At 40.3% G+C, this 19,686-nt stretch overlaps 1 protein-coding gene across 1 annotated transcript in view; it reads right to left on the minus strand.

The window, feature by feature from the left end:
- Positions 1–5,591: 5,591 nt before the first annotated feature.
- The window catches only part of ints1 (integrator complex subunit 1), a 32,077-nt gene continuing 17,982 nt past the window's right edge, over positions 5,592–19,686 (minus strand). Inside the window, exons 25-48 of the mRNA XM_063012496.1 lie at positions 19,424–19,591; positions 18,160–18,271; positions 17,830–17,988; positions 17,582–17,728; positions 16,973–17,071; positions 16,736–16,860; positions 16,069–16,323; positions 15,822–15,981; positions 15,268–15,399; positions 14,350–14,530; positions 13,555–13,678; positions 13,341–13,471; positions 12,151–12,238; positions 10,761–11,008; positions 10,303–10,432; positions 9,905–10,038; positions 9,535–9,727; positions 8,741–8,862; positions 8,527–8,636; positions 8,328–8,444; positions 8,092–8,162; positions 7,901–7,992; positions 6,246–6,355; positions 5,592–6,089 (exon numbers count right to left, since the gene is read on the minus strand). Coding sequence (XP_062868566.1) covers positions 5,974–6,089; positions 6,246–6,355; positions 7,901–7,992; positions 8,092–8,162; positions 8,328–8,444; positions 8,527–8,636; positions 8,741–8,862; positions 9,535–9,727; positions 9,905–10,038; positions 10,303–10,432; positions 10,761–11,008; positions 12,151–12,238; positions 13,341–13,471; positions 13,555–13,678; positions 14,350–14,530; positions 15,268–15,399; positions 15,822–15,981; positions 16,069–16,323; positions 16,736–16,860; positions 16,973–17,071; positions 17,582–17,728; positions 17,830–17,988; positions 18,160–18,271; positions 19,424–19,591 — 3,324 coding nt within the window. The 3' untranslated portion in view covers positions 5,592–5,973. The remainder of the gene's footprint in view (positions 6,090–6,245; positions 6,356–7,900; positions 7,993–8,091; positions 8,163–8,327; positions 8,445–8,526; positions 8,637–8,740; positions 8,863–9,534; positions 9,728–9,904; positions 10,039–10,302; positions 10,433–10,760; positions 11,009–12,150; positions 12,239–13,340; positions 13,472–13,554; positions 13,679–14,349; positions 14,531–15,267; positions 15,400–15,821; positions 15,982–16,068; positions 16,324–16,735; positions 16,861–16,972; positions 17,072–17,581; positions 17,729–17,829; positions 17,989–18,159; positions 18,272–19,423; positions 19,592–19,686) is intronic.

Raw genomic sequence — 19,686 nt, forward strand, 5'->3', positions numbered from 1 at the left:
CTTGTTAAAGAGTAGTCACAGAGTCGGCCATTAATTTCCATGGTTGTTAAGTGATCGTATGATTGAGAAATAACACATCACAGCTGAAGCAAGTTAAAAGTGGTTATTGATTCCCAATGGTTTAATCATGCTGTAACCCAAATTTAGGTCATACAGACTAGCAGGTTTTAGGATCAACATTATGTTTGGGTTGAAAAATTGTGACATGGCAGTATTAAAAAATATTTTGTTACTCTAAAATACAACCAGTACAACTATATATATTTGATGTATTTTTTAATTAATAAATTAAATTTAATTAATAAAACATTTAAAGAGTTATTAATCATTAAGGGGGTTGCAAGAGGGTCATGGGCGCCCGGAGATTATTAATATATATGAGGAGGCAGACATTAATAAGGCCGATCATACAGAAGAGTTGTGTGTGCATCTTACCTTGGCCCCAAATGCACTATAGGAGGAAGAAAGGCTGTGATGCTCTGGGTAATGTTCAGCAGGGAAAATTAATGTTTGCCATGTACCACTTACCTAAACATTGTTTTAAACCAAATATAACCCCCCTCATGGCAATGGTATTCCCTAAAGGCAACAGCCTCTTTCAGCAATATATTGTGTCCTGCAACCCTGCATGTCGAGAATAGTTTGAGGACCGTGCCAAAGAGTTCAAGGTGTTGACTTGGCCTCCAAATTCCCCAGATCTCAACCTGCTCAATTCATGGAGGCCCCATCTCAAAACTTCCAGCACTTAAATGATCTGCTGCTAATGTCAGGGTGCCATCATCAACAGGACACCTTCAGAGGTCTCATTGAGTCCATGTTTCAACAGGTCGGAGATGTTTTGGCAGCATGAGGGGGCCTACACAATATCAGGCAGAGTAATGGTAAACTGGTTGAATACTTTCTTTGCTTCCCTGTAAATCTGTATGAAAGAAATGAACCAGCGGTTCCCCTGTCTATTTAGATTTTAGTATCTCAGGTTCTGTTTCACTGGGAGATAAATAAAGCAAATAAAAGAAATCTCTATTTTACAATTCAATTTAAGATAAATGAGAGAGCTACTTGTCCAATTGCATTTCTCCTATCCGCACAGCATTCACTGCTCATGGGTGTGTTCATCAGGTTTCTTAGAATTGGGACAATCAACCCTGAATGGTCATGATTACCAACTTTTTATTTTTTTAATCAATCTGGAAAGGTGGCCAACTAAACAAACATGTGCTGTTTTCTTAACCTTAGCGGTCCCACCTTTTTTATAAGCACTGTAAAAACCAGTGGTGTATAGTAACGAAGTAATAATACTTCGTTACAGTACTTAAGTAGTTTTTTGAAGTACTTGTACTTTACTGGAGTATAAAAATTTTCGGCAACTTTCACTTTTACTCCACTACATTTTCTAAAGAAATTGTGTACTTTTACTCCGTTACATTCGCTGTATGTAAATTCGTTACTCGTTACTACAGAATGAAAGTTAAATGATGTGAGATGTGTGACGGACCGCACGCTGGTTTGGTGAATCTGCGCTTGTGAGTTAAACACATTAATGCGCATGTGCAAACGTTCTCTAAAAGCTATCGGAGTTTTCTAAAAGTGCGTCGTTCACCCAAGACACGCAAATATGGACATTTCAGAAGCTTCCTGTCCAACACACTGATGTAAGTTAACAATGATTAACAAAGTAAAGCTGCAGCATCAGCGGTTTTTAAATATTATTAGCATTAACTTTGTTCAGATACCTACCATTTTTACCGATTACATTCGAACCACAAATAAAACGTTTCATAAATCATTACATTTGTTTGGAATTCATTGACTGCAAAACTCATGAAGACACGTCCATTATTTTTAAAAACTCACCTGCGGACAAATATTTCCTCAGATAACTTCTGTATTAGACCGGCAGAGGAGAGATTCATGGTGCTGAGGAACATGCAGCACGTTTTTAACCCTTTAATGATCTCAACAAGAACTCAACTTATCCAACTTATTATTCATGATTTTTCAGCTGTTGGCTTTAAGTTAGAAATGGTGTTTTCTTAAAGTAAGAATACCAATGTTTTTTTTGTTTAACACATGCCATTCAGTGAGTAGATACGGCCCCAAAGAATATAATTTAAATACAGCTTATTTTACTCAAATATTTTGATTTAAATTAATGGTTGAACAGATCATTAAAGGGATAAAAATGCCACACGTTTTGTTAAACTCTCCTGAGTTTTGCTTTAAATTAATTATGCCAAAATTATTTTTCTGTTATTGAAATATACTACCCAAATTAAAAAAATGGGACAGTATAGAAAATGCAAATAAAATAGATGCAGTGTTTCTTACATTTACATCGACTCACATTCTAAAAACGTTGGAGCAGGAACATTTAGGGCTAGTAATGAGTTAAAAAAACAACTAAATAATGTCATGATTTCAAACAGGTGATGTCAACAGTTGATTATGATCATGAATTGGCACAAATCATGTTCAGATGAAAGGAAGAAAACAGGTTAATTGTTAAGGGGGTTTACAGGCTTAAAAGAACAATCTTTATATTTAAAATGATCGCTTCCATTTACACTAACAACATTTACTTTTACTTCTACTTTTAATACTTAAGTACATTTAATATCAAATTACTTTTAATACTTAAGTACATTAAACATTAGATACTTTTAGACTTTTACTCAAGTAATATTCTAAAAGGTGACTTTTACTTCTATCAAAGTAAATTTCTGGTAAGATACTTGTACTTTTACTCAAGTATGGCCCTCCGGTACTTTATACACCACTGGTAAAAACGTTGGTGGGTGTTTGGTGTGGTAGGATGTAAACAGAAAATTGTTGTGCTATAATGAATATTTACACCTATCAGCCATAACATTAAAGCTCCCTCCTTGTTTCTACACTCACTGTCCATTTTATCAGCTCCACTTACCATATAGGAGCACTTTGTAGTTCTACAATTACTGACTGTAGTCCATCTGTTTCTCTACATACTTTTTTAACCTGCTTTCAACCTGTTCTTTAATGGTCAGGACCCCCACAGGACCACTACAGAGCAGGTATTATTTAGGTGGTAGATCATTCTCAGCACTGCAGTGACACTGACACTATTAGACACTCATACCTAGTTGGTCCACCTTGTAGATGTAAAGTCAGAGACGATCGCTCATCTATTGCTGCTGTTTGAGTTGGTCATCTTCTAGACTTTCATCAGTGGTCACAGGACGCTGCCCACGGGGTGCTGTTGGCTGGATATTTTTTTTGTTGGTGGACTATTCTCTGTCCAGCAGTGACAGTGAGGTGATTAAAAACTCCAGCAGCATTGCTGTGTCTTATCCACTCATACCAGCACAACACACACTAACACACCACCACCATGTCAGTGTCACTGCAGTGCTGAGAATGACCCACCACCCAAATAATACCTGCTCTGTGGTGGTATTCTGTAGTCCTGAGCATTGAAGAACAGCATGAACCGGGGCTAACAAAGCATGCAGAGAAACAGATGGACTACAGTCAGTAATTGTAGAACTACAAAGTGCTTCTATATGGTAAGGGGAGCTGATAAAATGGATAAAATTCTAGTGAGTGTAGAATGCCTGATCGGTGTATAGCTACCAAGTTTATCATCATCATTATTTTTATTGATATGGGGCAACAAGCTGAATGTGTGTATTAAGCAGAGGTTGATCTGTAAAAAATCAAAAGACGATTTCCAAAATTCGCCCTGGATACTGATCAATTATCCCACCACTAAAAGTGGACGTGCAATAAGTTCGGTGAGAGAGAGTTGACTCACCTGTCATTAGTCACGAAACATGGCCCAGTTACAGGCATTTCTTACCCTTCCATTCCATTCTTGTGAAGTATTTAGAGTACCCTATTGTAACAGAACACCTATTCAGCCACTCAATTTCCCCAAAAAACAGCCCCTATATGTTCCCTTCACATGCGGGCACCTTGCCAAAGGAAGAATATATACAGATTGAATAAACAATTACAGACACGGTTCATTAACGAGGACCTGAGCGCACCAGCATGATGTTTCTCCTATTTCCTCTGAGTACACACAGGGTTTTCAAATGAAGTCAGTGACATCACCGAAAACAACTCACACTTTCACGGCAAATTGGCTTTCATTAGAGCAGACTATCATGGCTAAAAGGAGAACTGAGGCTTTTAAAACCTTACAATGGAGTGTACTGCATCTTGTCGTCGGTTACGACTCTAGAGGACAACTTGTAACAATTCACAAATATAGTACTGAGTGCCTTGCGATCCCTTCGCTGCTACAACACTGAATTTCCCCACTGTGGAACGAATCTTAAACTATTACTAAGATTTGAAGCACGCATTTAAGTTCACTTGTATTACATCACATCAACAAAACTTCCAGATCAGTGCCTGAGAGCAAAAGAACACAATTTTTAAAACCTCTTTTAAACTGAGATTTTCTCCAATGTGTATGATTAAAGACTTCATATAATCTGGTGAAAGATTAACAGCAGCACAAGGGAGTTTGTACAGCACTGCAGCATCTGTAATAACACAGTGTATTATCTAGAACTGCTACATTTTTTCTGGATTTTTTTCACCTTTATCCCCAAATCTGGTCATGTCCAGTTCCAGACTGAACCCGGTGCCGCCTGCACAACCCTCGATCTGATCAATGAGAGCCGGATCATCACACACCCCATCTAACAAGTGTCCAAGCGGTCTGCGGCCGCTAATCTTCACTTGCCAGTGTTGGCCTCCCACCCAGAGCCGTATAGGATATGAAGAACCACACTAAGCTCCATGCTTCCAAATTTTTTGGGAACACATTGCAGCTATTAAAGGTAGAATGATCAAATGTTAACTTTTTTTACTGTTTTCAAATAAATACAGGTCAAAAATGATACTACTATCCAATTACCCAACTGCATTACGCTTCCTCTCTACTGATGCTGATCCACAATGCTGATTGATGAAAGCTGTCACATGCCCCCTCCGACATGTGTGCAGTAGCCGACTGCATCTTTTCACCTGCACGAGGCGAGTTCATATGTGAATCAGCTTTGTGTACGAAGAGTCACACCCTGATCACATTATTCCTCTACTCTGTGTCAGTGCCATCAATCAGCCAGCAGAGGCCGTCATTGCATCAGTTATGAGGTCCCTGTCCGGCTCCCACCCTGTATGAACAACAAGTCAATCGTTGTTCATGTAGCCGCCAAGCCATAACTTGTAACAATTCACATTTAACTTCACTTGTACTACATCACATCAACAAAAATTCCAAATCAGTGTCTCAGGGCAAAACAATACAGTTTTTAGGACCTCTTTACAAGATTTAAACGGTGAGATTTTCTCCTATGTGTATGATTAAAGACTTTATATATTCTGGTTATCTAGCCGAGCCGGATGGCAGAGCCTAGTTTCGAACCGACGAGTTTGAAATGCCAGCTCTGGTGTGCTAGCGTGTTTTACCGCTGTGCTACCTGAGCAGCCAGTCCAAACATTTTGTAGTTGTGGTATTTTGTAATGTCATTTTTTTGAAAGTCCAAATTAAGTTGCTGATTATGGATTGTTGCTTAAAATAAATTATTGCATGAGAAGAATTCATACAAGATGCAATTTTAATGTTACTAACAAACTGTAATAACATTTAAAATGCTGACAAAGTTGCCAAATCTTCAAACAAGCATCACAATTTCATTCAAAACTTTAAAAACCTTTTTTTTTTGTATTTATTATGCAATGTATTCCACATAAATGTTTACTTCCAGTAACACAAAAAGCCCTATATTGTTCAACAATTCATATTACTTTAGCTTCTAGCTTTCTTTTCTGTATGAATACCTCAATGCATTCTACTTTTGACTGAAGTCATGAATGACAAAGAAATCAATAGCGCACATGACCTTGATGTTGAAGATTTGCATTTGAAGCAGCTAGGACCTAATATTCTATGACTTTTGGTCTAAATTGCTTTTTGAAGGTCTATGTTGTAACCTCCATGTGCAGGACCTTTAGAGACTCTGAAATCGTTGAGCTAGTGTCAATCTGACCGTAGATGCCCACTAGGAAAGCCTTATGGAGCAGGATGCCTGCGTGTTCTAGAGAAAGCACAGAATGGCAGATAGGTAAACATGTCATTGTAGACAGATGAATAATAATAATAAGCATTTATAAGACAGCTGCGACTAAAACAACTTAACAAATTAATCTTTCACACTGAAGCTACTTATTTGTCACAAATTTGCTGGGCATACCTTGACAAAGAAGCACATATTCTGGAAGATTCCTCAGGGCTGTTTGGATGACGTCAAAGTTCCCACTGCCCATGCAGTACATGAAGGTGGGAAGGAAGTCTGATGCCAGGCTACATAAAACAAAATGATAAAATACATTCATTTACTGTAAAGCTGAGAATTTCAGTGGGCAACATGCTGGTATAAATGAGATAATGGTGGAACACTGGCAGAAGACACTGGTCAACACTTTTTCTGTTCTAGAAGCAACTGGTCTTGATTAAACAATAACTAACATACAAGTCATTGCCTGATCTGTTGGGTAAAAAGTTCTTTCAATTTTAAGCAGCTAGCTAGGGTCCAGGCCTAATCTCTGGGGAACTAACAAGAAAACATTCCACTGAGAGCATCACAGTGACACCAACTTCAGTAAACAACCGTTTGATTTAGTTCTATACAAAATTATTTTGAGGCACTGGTGTACTTTGGTGTACTGGTGTGCTTAAATCAAATTCTAATTTTAATTGGCAGCCACCAATTTATTAGCATATATTTACACCAATTGCATGGTCTCAGTAAAGAGCAGTTTTTTACACTTACAAGAGAAGTATTCCCACTAAAACACATTATCCAGTATTTTGCAGCCATAAAATATTACATCCAGGGTTATGAAATGCCCACATCACTTTACGAGGCACTCAAGTTATTTCATGGCTGCTTCCCGAACTGCATCCTATGTGCTAATATGTAACAAAAGTATTGGTAGTAAACTAATCACACATATATTTAGTGACTCACAAATGCAGTAGGCAGACAGCATAAGGTAAACCTAGATATTGGGAGGGGTCCATATCAGTGCACCCTTAGTACTGGTCCCAAGCCCAGAATAAATAGGAGAGTTGTGTCATTAAAGGCATCTGGCATAAAAACTGTGCCGAATCAAATATGCAGCTGAATTTGTGGCAACCCCTAACAGAAGCAGCTGAAAGAAATCATTTATATTCAGTATGCTGAGATGCAGTTCGTTTTCAGGTCATTTTAATCAGTTTAGTTTTTGTAGGCTCTACCTTTAAGAGGCAGAGCTTGGCTTATGAAATTTGGTTAAATGTTTGGGTTTTACCCTCATAACATTTAGTTTTCACCCTATTTTGAGCCAAGACCGAACAGTTAATGGATAACATTTAAATAAAGAGCAAAGACAAAACAGGAGCCAGAGAAGCTGGAAATTTTGAATGCATTTGTCTACAAGTAGTCCAACACACATATGCCAAAACAAAAGTCATGAAGAATTTTGTACTTCTGCTGTCAGATACATATCCTGACAGGAAATAAAAAAATGTATTTATCCATAATATGGACTTATAAACTTAATATGGACTATGTACATGACCTAATGACCTACACTTAGGGCTTATTTAGAATAGCCAATCTACCACTTGCATGCATTTAGGTTTGTAGAGGAAACACAGAGACAGCCTGGTTATAGCACACTGTGTCGTGATTTTATATTGATTGTACAGTTTGTCTATTTGCAAATACGTTGCTTATTCCAGTTTATTATATGTATTTTTATGAATGTTATTCCACTTTGTGCAAAATCAGATGCAGGATCAAATAACACACTATTTACCATTTCAAATAGCATATCAATTTGTTTTGAATGATTATTGGCATACCTGGGGGTGTTCTGCATGCAGCGCAGTGCAAGGCTAAAGGCCATGTTGCGACACAGCTCCTCAGGTGAGCTCATCAACCGCTGCAGATCATTCTAAAAAAAAAAAGAAGCAAAACAAAAAAAAACTACATGAATTAGCAAATTATTCAACAAAACTATTTTCTTCCATTAAAAGACTTCAAATAAACTTACAACAAAATACTGGATTATTTCAGGGTTCCTTTTCGACTTCTCATCCACCTGTGTCAACACCTCCAACACATCTGGAAAAAGCACAGAAGAATTCATAGTCAACATTTGTCTGCTGAAGTATTCGGCCAGTGAGAGATGAACTAAAGCAATTACTGGAACAAAAATTCTCAATTTATTAAAGAATTTCTCATTCTTTCTTCTTATTATTATAATGCTGCTGCACAATAGGCTTTTACCTTCAATGGCCTCCCCTTTAGAGATCTTCTTCAGGTACTTGGTCATGTCTGCTGAGCTGAGTGCTGTGGAGGCTGAAATGTTGACCAAGGGCAAAGAGCCAGATGAGGAGTCTTCACCTGTAATAGGAATGTGAAGAAAGGAGTAGTGAGAAAGTTCAAACAGAAGCTAAAAGTGAGAGGTCACATGACAAAAAGTTACCATCTTTGTCCTCTGCAGCCATCTCGGACGAGCCGGTCTTCATTGGCAGAGTGAGACCAGCTAGCAGAGACTTTAGCTGCACCAGGTCTGGGTTCTCTGCGGCGAGCCCCCTGGAACAAACACAAAGAGAAAATTATTAATTATACACACAATGCACAGAATAAAGAACCCTCATAATTATTCAAATTGCAAGCATATATGAATATAATCTTACTGCAGAATGTCAGAGTGCTGCTGAAGAAATGGCACAGCAGCTGATGCATCGTGGGTAATGTATTTCTGAATAAACTGCACAAATTTGTTAATGATTGGCATACGGGATAACCGCCTGAAGTTCTGCAAAGAATACAAATATAAAATCAATAGTCATATTAATCAAATCCTCTGTTAAGTGTTAAATCAACTTTAAATGTCAACATATCATTATCTACATTTTTTCCCCCCTTTTTATTTTTATGTCTTTATGCAATGCAGTAACACACCCCGGACAGGACACCAATCCATTGTGGAGCCTCTGCCATGCCCCCCAAATATAGTCTGGCTGATAGCACCGCTGGGGATCTGATAGGCTACCGTGCTTTTTATGAAAATACATTTTCTAGGGCCGCAGCAGTAAAACACGCCAGCACACTGCTGCTAATCCCAATCAGTTGTCTACACAGGCATTGTTGGACATAGCCATTGGGTGGTGCACTTTCTGGTGCGCTCTTAGTGCTGGTCTCGAGCACAAATAAAATATTGAGGGTTGCATCAGAAAGGGCATTAAACATAAAAACTGTGCCAAGTATGTGAACCAAAATGATCCACAGTAGTAACATCTAAATACAAGAGCAGCTGAAATTCCCATATCCCTATGCCCATATCATCTAATAATTATTACTGCTTGCTAATAAAAGAAATAAATGATACTAAATTTTAGTGCAAAAGCAAAAGTTTTTACTCCATTTAGCAGGGCTTAGACGACAGGTATGAAACACATAACTACAATCACACTATGACTGCACGTACCTGTAAGACTTTAATAAAAGAAAGCAAGCAGTCTTGCAGCGCCCTCTGGTGGCTGGAGTGAAAAACTCGTGGCTGCAGCAGCTCCAGAATGGCCAGCACATCACTGAAGAAAGTCAGATGGTGCTGCTTTCGAAATTCCTGAAAATTTAGATTACTTCGACCATGCATCAGAGCTGCAATCATGGCCAGGTGTCTGAGGAAAGAAAACGCACCATGATCCACTTAATCCTAGACCTCGTGATTACAAAGTGATTGTTCGAAAGCAGATTAAATCAAGAGCACAAGTTCCATTAGCTTATATTTTGCTTCGTTTTTTAAATGTGCAGTCTTAAAGAATGTGGAACAACGTGTATGTAATGTAATGACACACCTAAGCAGGAGCACAGGGTGGGAGACGGCCAGTTTTCTGCAGGCCAGGGTAGCGTCTGACACCCGGTTCTCTGTAGATTTGGACTCTCCAGTGTCAGCCATAAGTGTGATTAGACGATGCACCAGAACATCCCACTGGGTAAGAACATAAAGACAAAAGACCACATTCAATTTCACTCAACCATCAGGTTTTAATCACCATTGGATATAAAAGACAACCTGATCATCCCACACTTTCATCCTACCAATCCCAATTTGTTTAATTCATGACTTGCTTATGTTGCTCCATTACAAAACTAAGAATAACTCAAGGCACCAAACACATTATTTTTGATGTAACATTATTTAACACTGAAGCTTAACAAATGTTTGGACCAGTCTAGACAGGTATGCTGGTACCTTGCAGGTGCTCCCGTCAGCAGCTGCCTCTCCACTCAGAGTAGCACCGGGCAGACGCACATGCTGAATGACTTCGGGAAACTGGAGGTATATCTGCAGCAGGAGGTTCTCACACCTTTTGCTCATCACACTGAAAAACATGTCAAACTTCGCATTAATCCAAACATTACTGTTCCTCACACAGCTAAAGCTGATCACGAACACGTGAACTAGGACATAAAAGCAACATGACCAAGATCTCAGCAGAGCCACCGACCTCAGAATGAACTAACTTGGAAGGAACGTGTGGTGAGATAGCTCTCCTTGATCAGATCAGGGTTTGTGCAAGTGAAATTGGGAATTGGAAATAACAAGATTGCAAGATAAAAGGGTAAAAAAAAATCCAAGTAGAAAAAGTTCTAATATGAGTATCTGCTATCTAAAATAGTTCTGTACCTCTAGGAATGTAAAAGCCGTACCTGTCCCCCCACTTCTTAATACAGTTGACGAGGTACTCGCAGACAGTTTGGACACTGGCAGGGTCACTGTGGCAGCAGCTGTGTAGCAGGGGCAGACGAGACTGGATGAGAGAACAGGATGCCTGGTCCAAAGTGCCATCAGCTTCGCCTGTATCTCGCCAGCTTAGCTCAGACTCCAACAGGATCAACTCCACCAAACTGATCAGCTCATCGCTGGTAAGCTTCAACACAAACTTCTCTGTGCGCTTCTGCAGGGATGACAGGCATGTAATGATCAATGGGGATGAAATAATGACTAAAATATAGATATCCTTAATATAGAAACAGAACACAGAATAAACATACAAATACTACAGCTGAAAAGTGTGCAGTGAAGAATAGAGAAAAAGCACTTTCATATCTGAAATCTTTTTTAAATTATTTAGACCCACTGCATTCCATCTCAGGATAAAGCAGTTACTGAATCATTATTTAATGTTAAGTATAAAGCACTTGACATAAAATATCATCTTTTAAAATGCTAATTCAAACAATGAAACAGCTGTTAAGCAATGAATGGGGAAGGTGCCTACCGGGTTGGCATACTCATGAAATCAGGCACTATGTTCTGTCTTGTAACAGTGAAGTTGCAATGTCAAAAATTTGTGTTTATCTGACAACATATAGTTATGATAAAACTTAGAGATGCATGAGTACCGATACTGGGTATTTGCCCGATACCGCGCTCATTAACTTGTACTCGTACTCGCAAACGAGGCTCCGATACTAAACATCCGATACCGTGTGCCTAGTGCATGTTGCTGCGTTATGCCTGGTTCACACTACACGATTTTTGCCCTGATTTTCGCTCGGCGCTCGGTGACCGGATCGAGTTTTCTAGCACGTCAAATATCTGATCTGAGATGTGCGACTGGGAATGAGTGACATGTCGAACAGCCAATGAGAACGCAGGATACGGTGTGAGGGGAAACGCAGGAGAGGAGTGTAAACAGGTGGGACAGGGGGATAATCTAGTTTATATCAGAATACACCGGCACACACACGTGACAATCATGCTACAGAACAATCCATGCTATTCGTGTTGCCAAATCCACTCAGATTCATTTATTTTTCTTCCTTGATTTCATCACATCAGCGCACAAACACTTTGATCACTCGCTACTTGTTGACGTGCATTTTTGGACGTGGTATCATTAAACTTCTCGTCACTTCTCACGTGTGTTTTTGTTTTTAAAAAAACGGTATTCTAAATAGGTATTGGTATCGGTATCGGCAAGTACAAAAATACATGTACTTGTACAAAAAATGGTATTGATGCATCCCTGGATAAAACAATTATAATTTCAATTACAATTAACCAACTTTCTCTAGGTGCTAAACTGGGCCTTACCTGTGGAGTTTTCTGGTCTCTACCCTGCCAGATGCGAGGGATATGACTGCAGGCCCATAGAAAATCCAAAGCTGAGGAGGGGTCCACTCTGGAGGAAAACAATGTATAAGATTACCCATGGCTACATGGGATGCTACCTGATAACCCACAAATAAGTCAGTGCTCAGTTAATACGAATCTTAAGACACGAGCCATTGTGCTGAACATTTAACCCTAATTTTCCTTTAGTGTGCATGTGGCAGGTGTGACATCAAATCATGTTCCCTGTTAACAGATGTCTCCCTCTCAGCAAATTGTGTTACAGTTGGCACTGTAGTGGCAGGGAAACAGTGGAACTATTATACTGTAAAATAATTAACAGGGAAACCTTTGATGACTTGACTAAAAAAATTCTATATATTTATTACACCTTATTATTGCTGACCTGATGATCCTTTTACCCACACCAGAGGGTGACAAAGAAGCTTCTTAAATGCAACCCCTTACCTTCCAGAACAAATTAAATAAGCCGGTAAAAGATGGTTTATACATGTTTATTAGGATATTAACTTCATGTTTTACACGTTACATTCATGACAGGAACGGTTTACCCATTGCACAAGGTTCATCAGTTCACAAGGTTATATCAAACACAGTCATGGACAATTTTGTATCTCCAATTCACCTCACTTGCATGTCTTTGGACTGTGGGAGGAAACCGGAGCACCCGGAGTAAACCCATGCAGACACGGGGAGAACATGCAAACTCCACACAGAAAGGACCCGGACCGCCCCACCTGGGGATCGAACCCAGGACCTTCTTGCTGTGAGGCGACAGTGCTACCCACTGAGATTTGTATTTGTTTAAATGTTGACTGTCAAATTATTTTTAGAGTATCCTATGCCGATGTACCACCCAAGTGCCCATTACCACACTAATGCTGTATCCAAAAGATACCCGATTTGCCCTTGTAATAAAGTGTTCTCTTCTGAATATAGGACTGATTCTGCTCACTATTTATGTTCATCTTACTGTTCTCCACTACTGTCATGTTTTCCAAAATTCAAGCATAAACACTTGTCGATATGAAACTCGTGTTGCGCTCTATATTCTGATAAGTTGCTATAAGCTTGTCAGTTAATGGTTAACTATAGACCAATGACAGTCAGTTCACAGTGAAAAGAACAGCTTGTAGAGTGTACATGCTCACCTGTGCTCTCTGGGTCTGTTCAGAAGTGTGGTGATACACTGGTGCAAAGTGCTCCAGTTAGACTGGTGAGTGAGCAGGGCCAGCAGGTATGGCCTGTAGGAAGGGGCTGCACACACATCCGACGCTTTAGTCTAATAAAACACACACAACGGGGTCAATCCCTCCATGCTGTCAGATATGCTTACACAGGCTAAAAGCATCCGGACAAAGGTACCTTGTTCAGTGAGAAGAGCAGTTTATGCTGAAGGTCCGAGCATATGGAGATCACTTCAGGGTCGAGCAGCCCGAGCCAGTCGATCAACAGCCCTGAGCTAGGGCTGGTTCTCTTTCCCTCAGAACTACAACAGATATATACTTTTAATTAAACTGAACCAGGCAAGTCCTTCACGTTGGTATATAAGGTAGGGTTGATGCTTCAAAAGTTATGACTTGTTTTAACTTGTTTTCTCAAGGTCCTTATTACTTATCTTTAAGTACTCCTGGTGGACTGATGCGTCTTTACTAGCTGAATGGGGCATTTCATTTTTAAAAACACATTAACTACCGCACTGTAGCCTAGCTTAACTTGCTAGTACACTTGCAACTGTAATAGCTTTTCTTTGCTAGGCTCAAGATAATATTTCACTTTTTCTTTAGACAGTGTAAAACATACACTGGTGAGCCAAAACATTAAGACCACCTGCCTAACACTGTCAAAACAGCTCTGACTCACTTAGACTAAAGGAGTCCTGTAGTATCTGGTACCAGGACATTACCAGCAGGTATTTCAACTTCTGTAGGTTCCACAGAGCATCTACAGTGTACATGTATTTTTCAGATAATTAACAGGCTGATTGTCTAGGTTTATTGGCGATATTGACTTAACTTTATTTCCATTTTGCAATTAAAGAACCTGCAACATCATTGGATCACGCCTGGCCAGTAGTTTCACACCGAAGAGCATAAAATCATAAAAAAATCTTCTTGGGATTCCCAGCAGGTTGTCCCAAGCCAGCTCAGTAGTGCTTACATTTTTGATTCGGCCTCCACCTTCACCCCTCTTTCCTCAGTTTCCTGTAGCAACAGTGAGATCACCATGGCAACAGGGCCAGCTGTGCTGCTGGGAGCTTCCGTCTCCATGCCGACAGTCATTAGTAGAGAGAGCAGCTCCTCCAGGTAGGGAGATTTCACCTCTATCAACCCCTGTAGGGCTGACACACACACAAACACACACACATGCACACAATCCAGATTTACTGTGACTATTGAGAAATGTTTCCAGACTGCTATAGAAAAACAATCATGCAGAAAGCAGTGCCAATCCCACATGGTAAAACCCGGTTCCACACTTATTGCTTTCTCTAGAAAACCCCCAAAGCCCCATGCACCCCCCCATACCAGAAACCTTTTATAACTTTCATACAAAAACACTGATGGCTAACGTGGCTCTCCCTGGATGTAAACAAGTCTAGAGAGGAATTTTTTCCCCTGCATGTGGCTGTTTTAATGTCTACGCTGGTTCGGTTTTAAAAGTTTGCAGGCCAAAGTCATAAAGAGAAAAAAAATCACAAAGCCACAACTTGGAACACAGCAGTCTGGAGAAAGTGAGTAATGTTGCTAATTGCTCCAACAACAATACACAGAGCTCATATGCCCACTGGGAAGACAGCAGGCTCATCCTAAAACAAGCTGATTGCACAGCGAAGGTACACGTGCAAGTAAAAATAAATGTTATACAAGCGCACCCTGAATGGCAGACCTGCATGCCTAAATTAACAATGTCAATCGTCTTAAACCTAATAGACCTGAGTCCAGTTTAGTATATCATGATCGTGCTTTGGAATGAATCTTGTTTTCTTGTATTAATTCAGTATGGCACAATTGTTAGAAAACTCACAGCTTTGTCAGCTGTGAGAGTGATCTGATGAGGTAGGCATTAGCGGGGTACCTTTCATGATGAGTTCTGGCTCTGCATTGCACTTCTCTCCAGCTTTCAGCGAAGCGATGATTCCCCTAACGGCCACTTCCGAGTCCCGTCTATAGGCAAGCGCCTCCACCAGGTGAAGGAAACCTGTACGAACTAACATCAATGACAACAATTAAGAGCGTTTAAGAACAAATATTGGTCTACCTGTAAATAAAAGTGAATTGTTTGAATAATTACATATTTGATTTATACTGTATTTAACTCTACTAATTAAATAAACAGAGCTCTAATTAAATGAAAGTCAGTCTTACAGTAACATTTTCCAAGAGTAAATATATACTACTTAATGTTCTTTTAACTGATAACCAATCGTCATTATTCCATGGATAACCGTAACTGTCAAGCTTATCTATTATATTGCCAGTAATTAAGGAGGGGACTGGATATTAACTGCTGAAAAAAAAGCATTACCAGCTAAATGTTAATGCTAATAGAAAATACATGATCATATGAAAACAGCAGAATTCGAACTGAACTCTCATCAGTTAAATGCCTCATTAGCAGGAGCTGCTTACCATCAGTGATCTGGTGCTTGTGAGAGTACTGTGCGACCAAAGACTTCAGCAAGTTCTTAATGGGGCCCGGCTCCAGTGCAGAGCTCTCCAGCCACGTCAACATCTGCATGAGCACCTTGAAGAAAAGTGAGCTGAACGCCGCGTCCTGAGGTGTCAGCCGCTAACGAGCCCAGAGAGACAAGTCAAAATCAGCTTGCTGTTCATAGATCCCTTAACAAAACCTATTCCAAAGGCAAGGCTCTTGTACCTGGTAGAGGTGCAGCTGGCGCAGCAGGGGGCACGAGATGGCGTGGTTGTGATGCATGGCCATGACCAGAGGACCGGAATGATTAGATCCAAGCAGGGCTGCTAGTGCCTTCAGGAGACGCGCAGCAGTGCCACCCTGCTGACTCTTGTCCTGCCGTGCTTTCAGCACTTCCTGAGCCAGAGCTTGCTGCAGGGCCAAAGACAGAGGGCGTGACGGTGGTGCGGGCCGGCGGGGGTCCACTTTCAGAGGAAACAGCTGTACACAGAACAAACAATATTAACACGACTTTTTTTTTTCAGAAAACATATCCTCAAAAAACAGTGGACTCACACTGGTTTCATGTTGATCTCAATCTACTGCATCTACATTGCATATATCTATTAATCAATTCCTGGTCAGTACTATGGCTACAGGTTAAAAATGCTACAGATGTAGTGATTTTCCTCCCTTATCTCACAATATTGTCATTTCCAATTCCCGTTTGTAAATCCGCTGCTTGCACAACCCCCGATCTGATCAAGGAGAGCTGGATCACCACATGCCCCCGCCAATCTCCCCCTTAAACCTCCAATTGTTTGCTTCTTATCACCTACTCGTGTTGGGTTCCCACCCAGAGCCATGTTGGGTATGGAGAGCCACGCTCATGCATGTAGCTGACAATACCCACCTGCAGCAGGACACTGGTGAGGTCATCTTCAGCACTGATGGTCGGCACCTGACTCAGTGCTCTCATCTTCACAGAGCTGTGCGGAGGCTCGACTGCCATTTTCACCCTGCTCCCTTCTGAACTGTCTGCAGAAAGAAGATCCCAGAAAAAAAGGAAATGCATGACCTGTTCACACAGTCAGGTTGACACATTGCTTCCAGTGAAATCTGAAGTGAATCCAAAACTGTGGGTGCTGACCTCGGCGCGGGGGAAGTGAAGCACTGAGCAGGTTGTGGAAGGTGTGGCCACCAGTGGCTCCTCTTTCATGCTGCACTTCTACCAGTTGGGCCATGTAGTCTGTCAAAAAAACAAATCATTTGAAGTCATTTAAGCTGATCAAATGGATATGGCTAAAAGAATACGAACTGCCATTCATAATTCTGTTTAGTTTCATTTATACCTATTGATTGCTGGTGTAAAAAGTGTTTTATTGCCGCTCAGGTGGCGCAGCGGTAAAGTACGCTAGCTCACCAGAGTTGGGGTTTCGAATACATCATATCGAATCTCAGCTCTGCCTTTCCGACTGGGCGGCTGTATGAACAACATTTGGCTGCTGTTCAGGGTTAGAGGGTAAGAAAGTCGGATCATAGGTCCCTGCGGTCCCTGCTGGCTGACTGATGGCGCCTGCACAGGGTTGAGGAATAATGCTGATGGGGGTGTGGCCCTCCATGCACAGTGCCCGTCAAGTGTATGAACTCGACTCGTGCAGGTGAAAAATGCACGATCTGTACTGACTGTACGTGCCGGAGGGGGTTTTGAGATAGAATTCAAAAGGAAATGGAATATAGAACCACAAAGTTTCCTTACTCTTGTCCATGATGTTTTGCTCCAGTGCCTGAGTATCATGAGAGACAGCCTGATCCAAGTACTGCAATAGTTTGCTCATGCTGGATACAGGAATTCCAAAGGACTGCACAAAGAGCAGCAGCTGCTGTGGCTCCAAATCCTGCAGTGCTAGAGGGATAAAAAAAAACCTCCATGTTCACAACACTGAAGAATCTTAAATATTAAAACCCTGAATGGTGCATCTTCTTTGAGTTGAAATAACCACCTACCTGCATCAACCAACCGGGAGACTTCTGAGCGGATCATCCTCAGTTTTAGCCAGTCAGGCAAAAGAAGAGCCTCCTCTGATGTGTCCACCAGGAAAGCAGTGGGGAGAGGCTTTTTATCAGGGAACCAGATTTCAAGCAGAGAGAAGAAGTCACTTTCTCCTAAAGAGAGAATAAGCAAAGTACATCTGTGCCATAAGTTGAACAGCCCTGCGTGCTATATTATCCACAATAGTTAGATAAAACAATTGAAGAACGAACCATTTCAGACACAGATAGCTAAATGGAAGATAAAAATAATGCAAAGCTTTATTGTAGGGAGAAGCAGCACACCTTTGGGTGGTCCCAGCGTGAGCAGTATGACCATAGCATGAACCACCAAAATGTGCATGGTAGCCGTTTCTCCAGTTGTCCAGCGCAAAAACACCTGGTCTTGAGACTCTGACTGTTAAAATAAAATGAATGTAATTTATTAGCTTAAATGTTTTAAAAATAATAACAGAACAATTTTCATAAAAGCTGGTTTGTGCTCAATTATACATCTTTAGGTTTCATAGGCTTAAGACAGATTAGTATATTCGTAGACTGGGTGAAATTTGTATCAGTATAAAAGTAAACATTTGGTATACATATTTGATAAGGTAACAAAAATCATTATTATATCTTCTCCTGAAAACAAAATTTTGAGGCAACAAAATAGAGAGCATCAGTCAACAAAATGATACTAGACCTGGCACAGTTTTTATTTAGGATGCCTATCCTGATGCAACCCCTTCTTATTTTATTTACAAGGCCCCCCTCACGCCATAGCCAATAATGATTGTGTAGATTGTGTAAACAATTTGTTTGTAAAGCTAAGACCTATTGTAAAGACAAGACCAGTGTGTAGGGGTGTGTGTGTTGGCTGAGTGGACTTGAGCTAATGTGTCACGCATGTGGATGTTCATCTAAAAATAAAATTAAACTAATTTAAGAGACAAATTTAAGTCCTCATCCTATTGACACAAAGGCCTGACTTATAACCACCACCATGTCAGGAGCACTGTAAGGAAAATAAGTGCTCTGTGAGGACTCAATGTTCATAGTCTTAAATTGTATTTTTTTTTTTTTATCTTATTTAATATTATGTTTGAAATGTTTTAAAATGTTTTGTTAGTATCTGAAAATATGTAGGTATCTGAATAGTATTCAAAATATTTTACATACAATATATGTATATTACATTTTTGTATATATTGTAAATACAAAGATTCTGTTACTGCTAACCCTGGTATGATATCATTCTTTAATTTCATTTTCATCAACTGCTTTATCCTGGTTAGGGTGGTGGCGGCTTCAGTTTGCCCAGGACACACTGGGTGCAAGGCAGAAATACCCTAAACAGGGCATCTACCAATTTGAGATTTGAACCTGAATCTTAGCCTTGGTGGGTTAGCGTGATAGACTGCTGCGCCACTTGAGCACCCTCGTATTTTTCTTTGATAAATGTTTTGGAAAAAACAACAACACAAAAACACGTTCTGCTATTGCTACTTGTTTATAGAACCATCCTTTTAGTATACAGCTACATAAACATAAAGACTCTTAGAAGACTGACCCAGCTGTAAAGGTCCTCTCCATCCTTGGTCTTTCTCATGCGGCGAATGTAAGTGGAGAAGATGGAAATGAGGGCAACGAGCATGGCATCTGACTCCGGCCTGAATGCGTGCTTTGAGAAAAGACTGTTCATAATGGTGGAGCGCTCCACAATCAGACGAGCCACGTCCTGACACACACACACAAAAACAGAAATAAGTGACTATGAGAGTACTTACAAGGACTCAGCACTGTTTTTACAATACATGGTTCAGACTATACAAA

Source organism: Trichomycterus rosablanca, chromosome 2 (genome assembly GCF_030014385.1).
Source record: "Trichomycterus rosablanca isolate fTriRos1 chromosome 2, fTriRos1.hap1, whole genome shotgun sequence".
Lineage (NCBI taxonomy): Eukaryota > Metazoa > Chordata > Actinopteri > Siluriformes > Trichomycteridae > Trichomycterus > Trichomycterus rosablanca.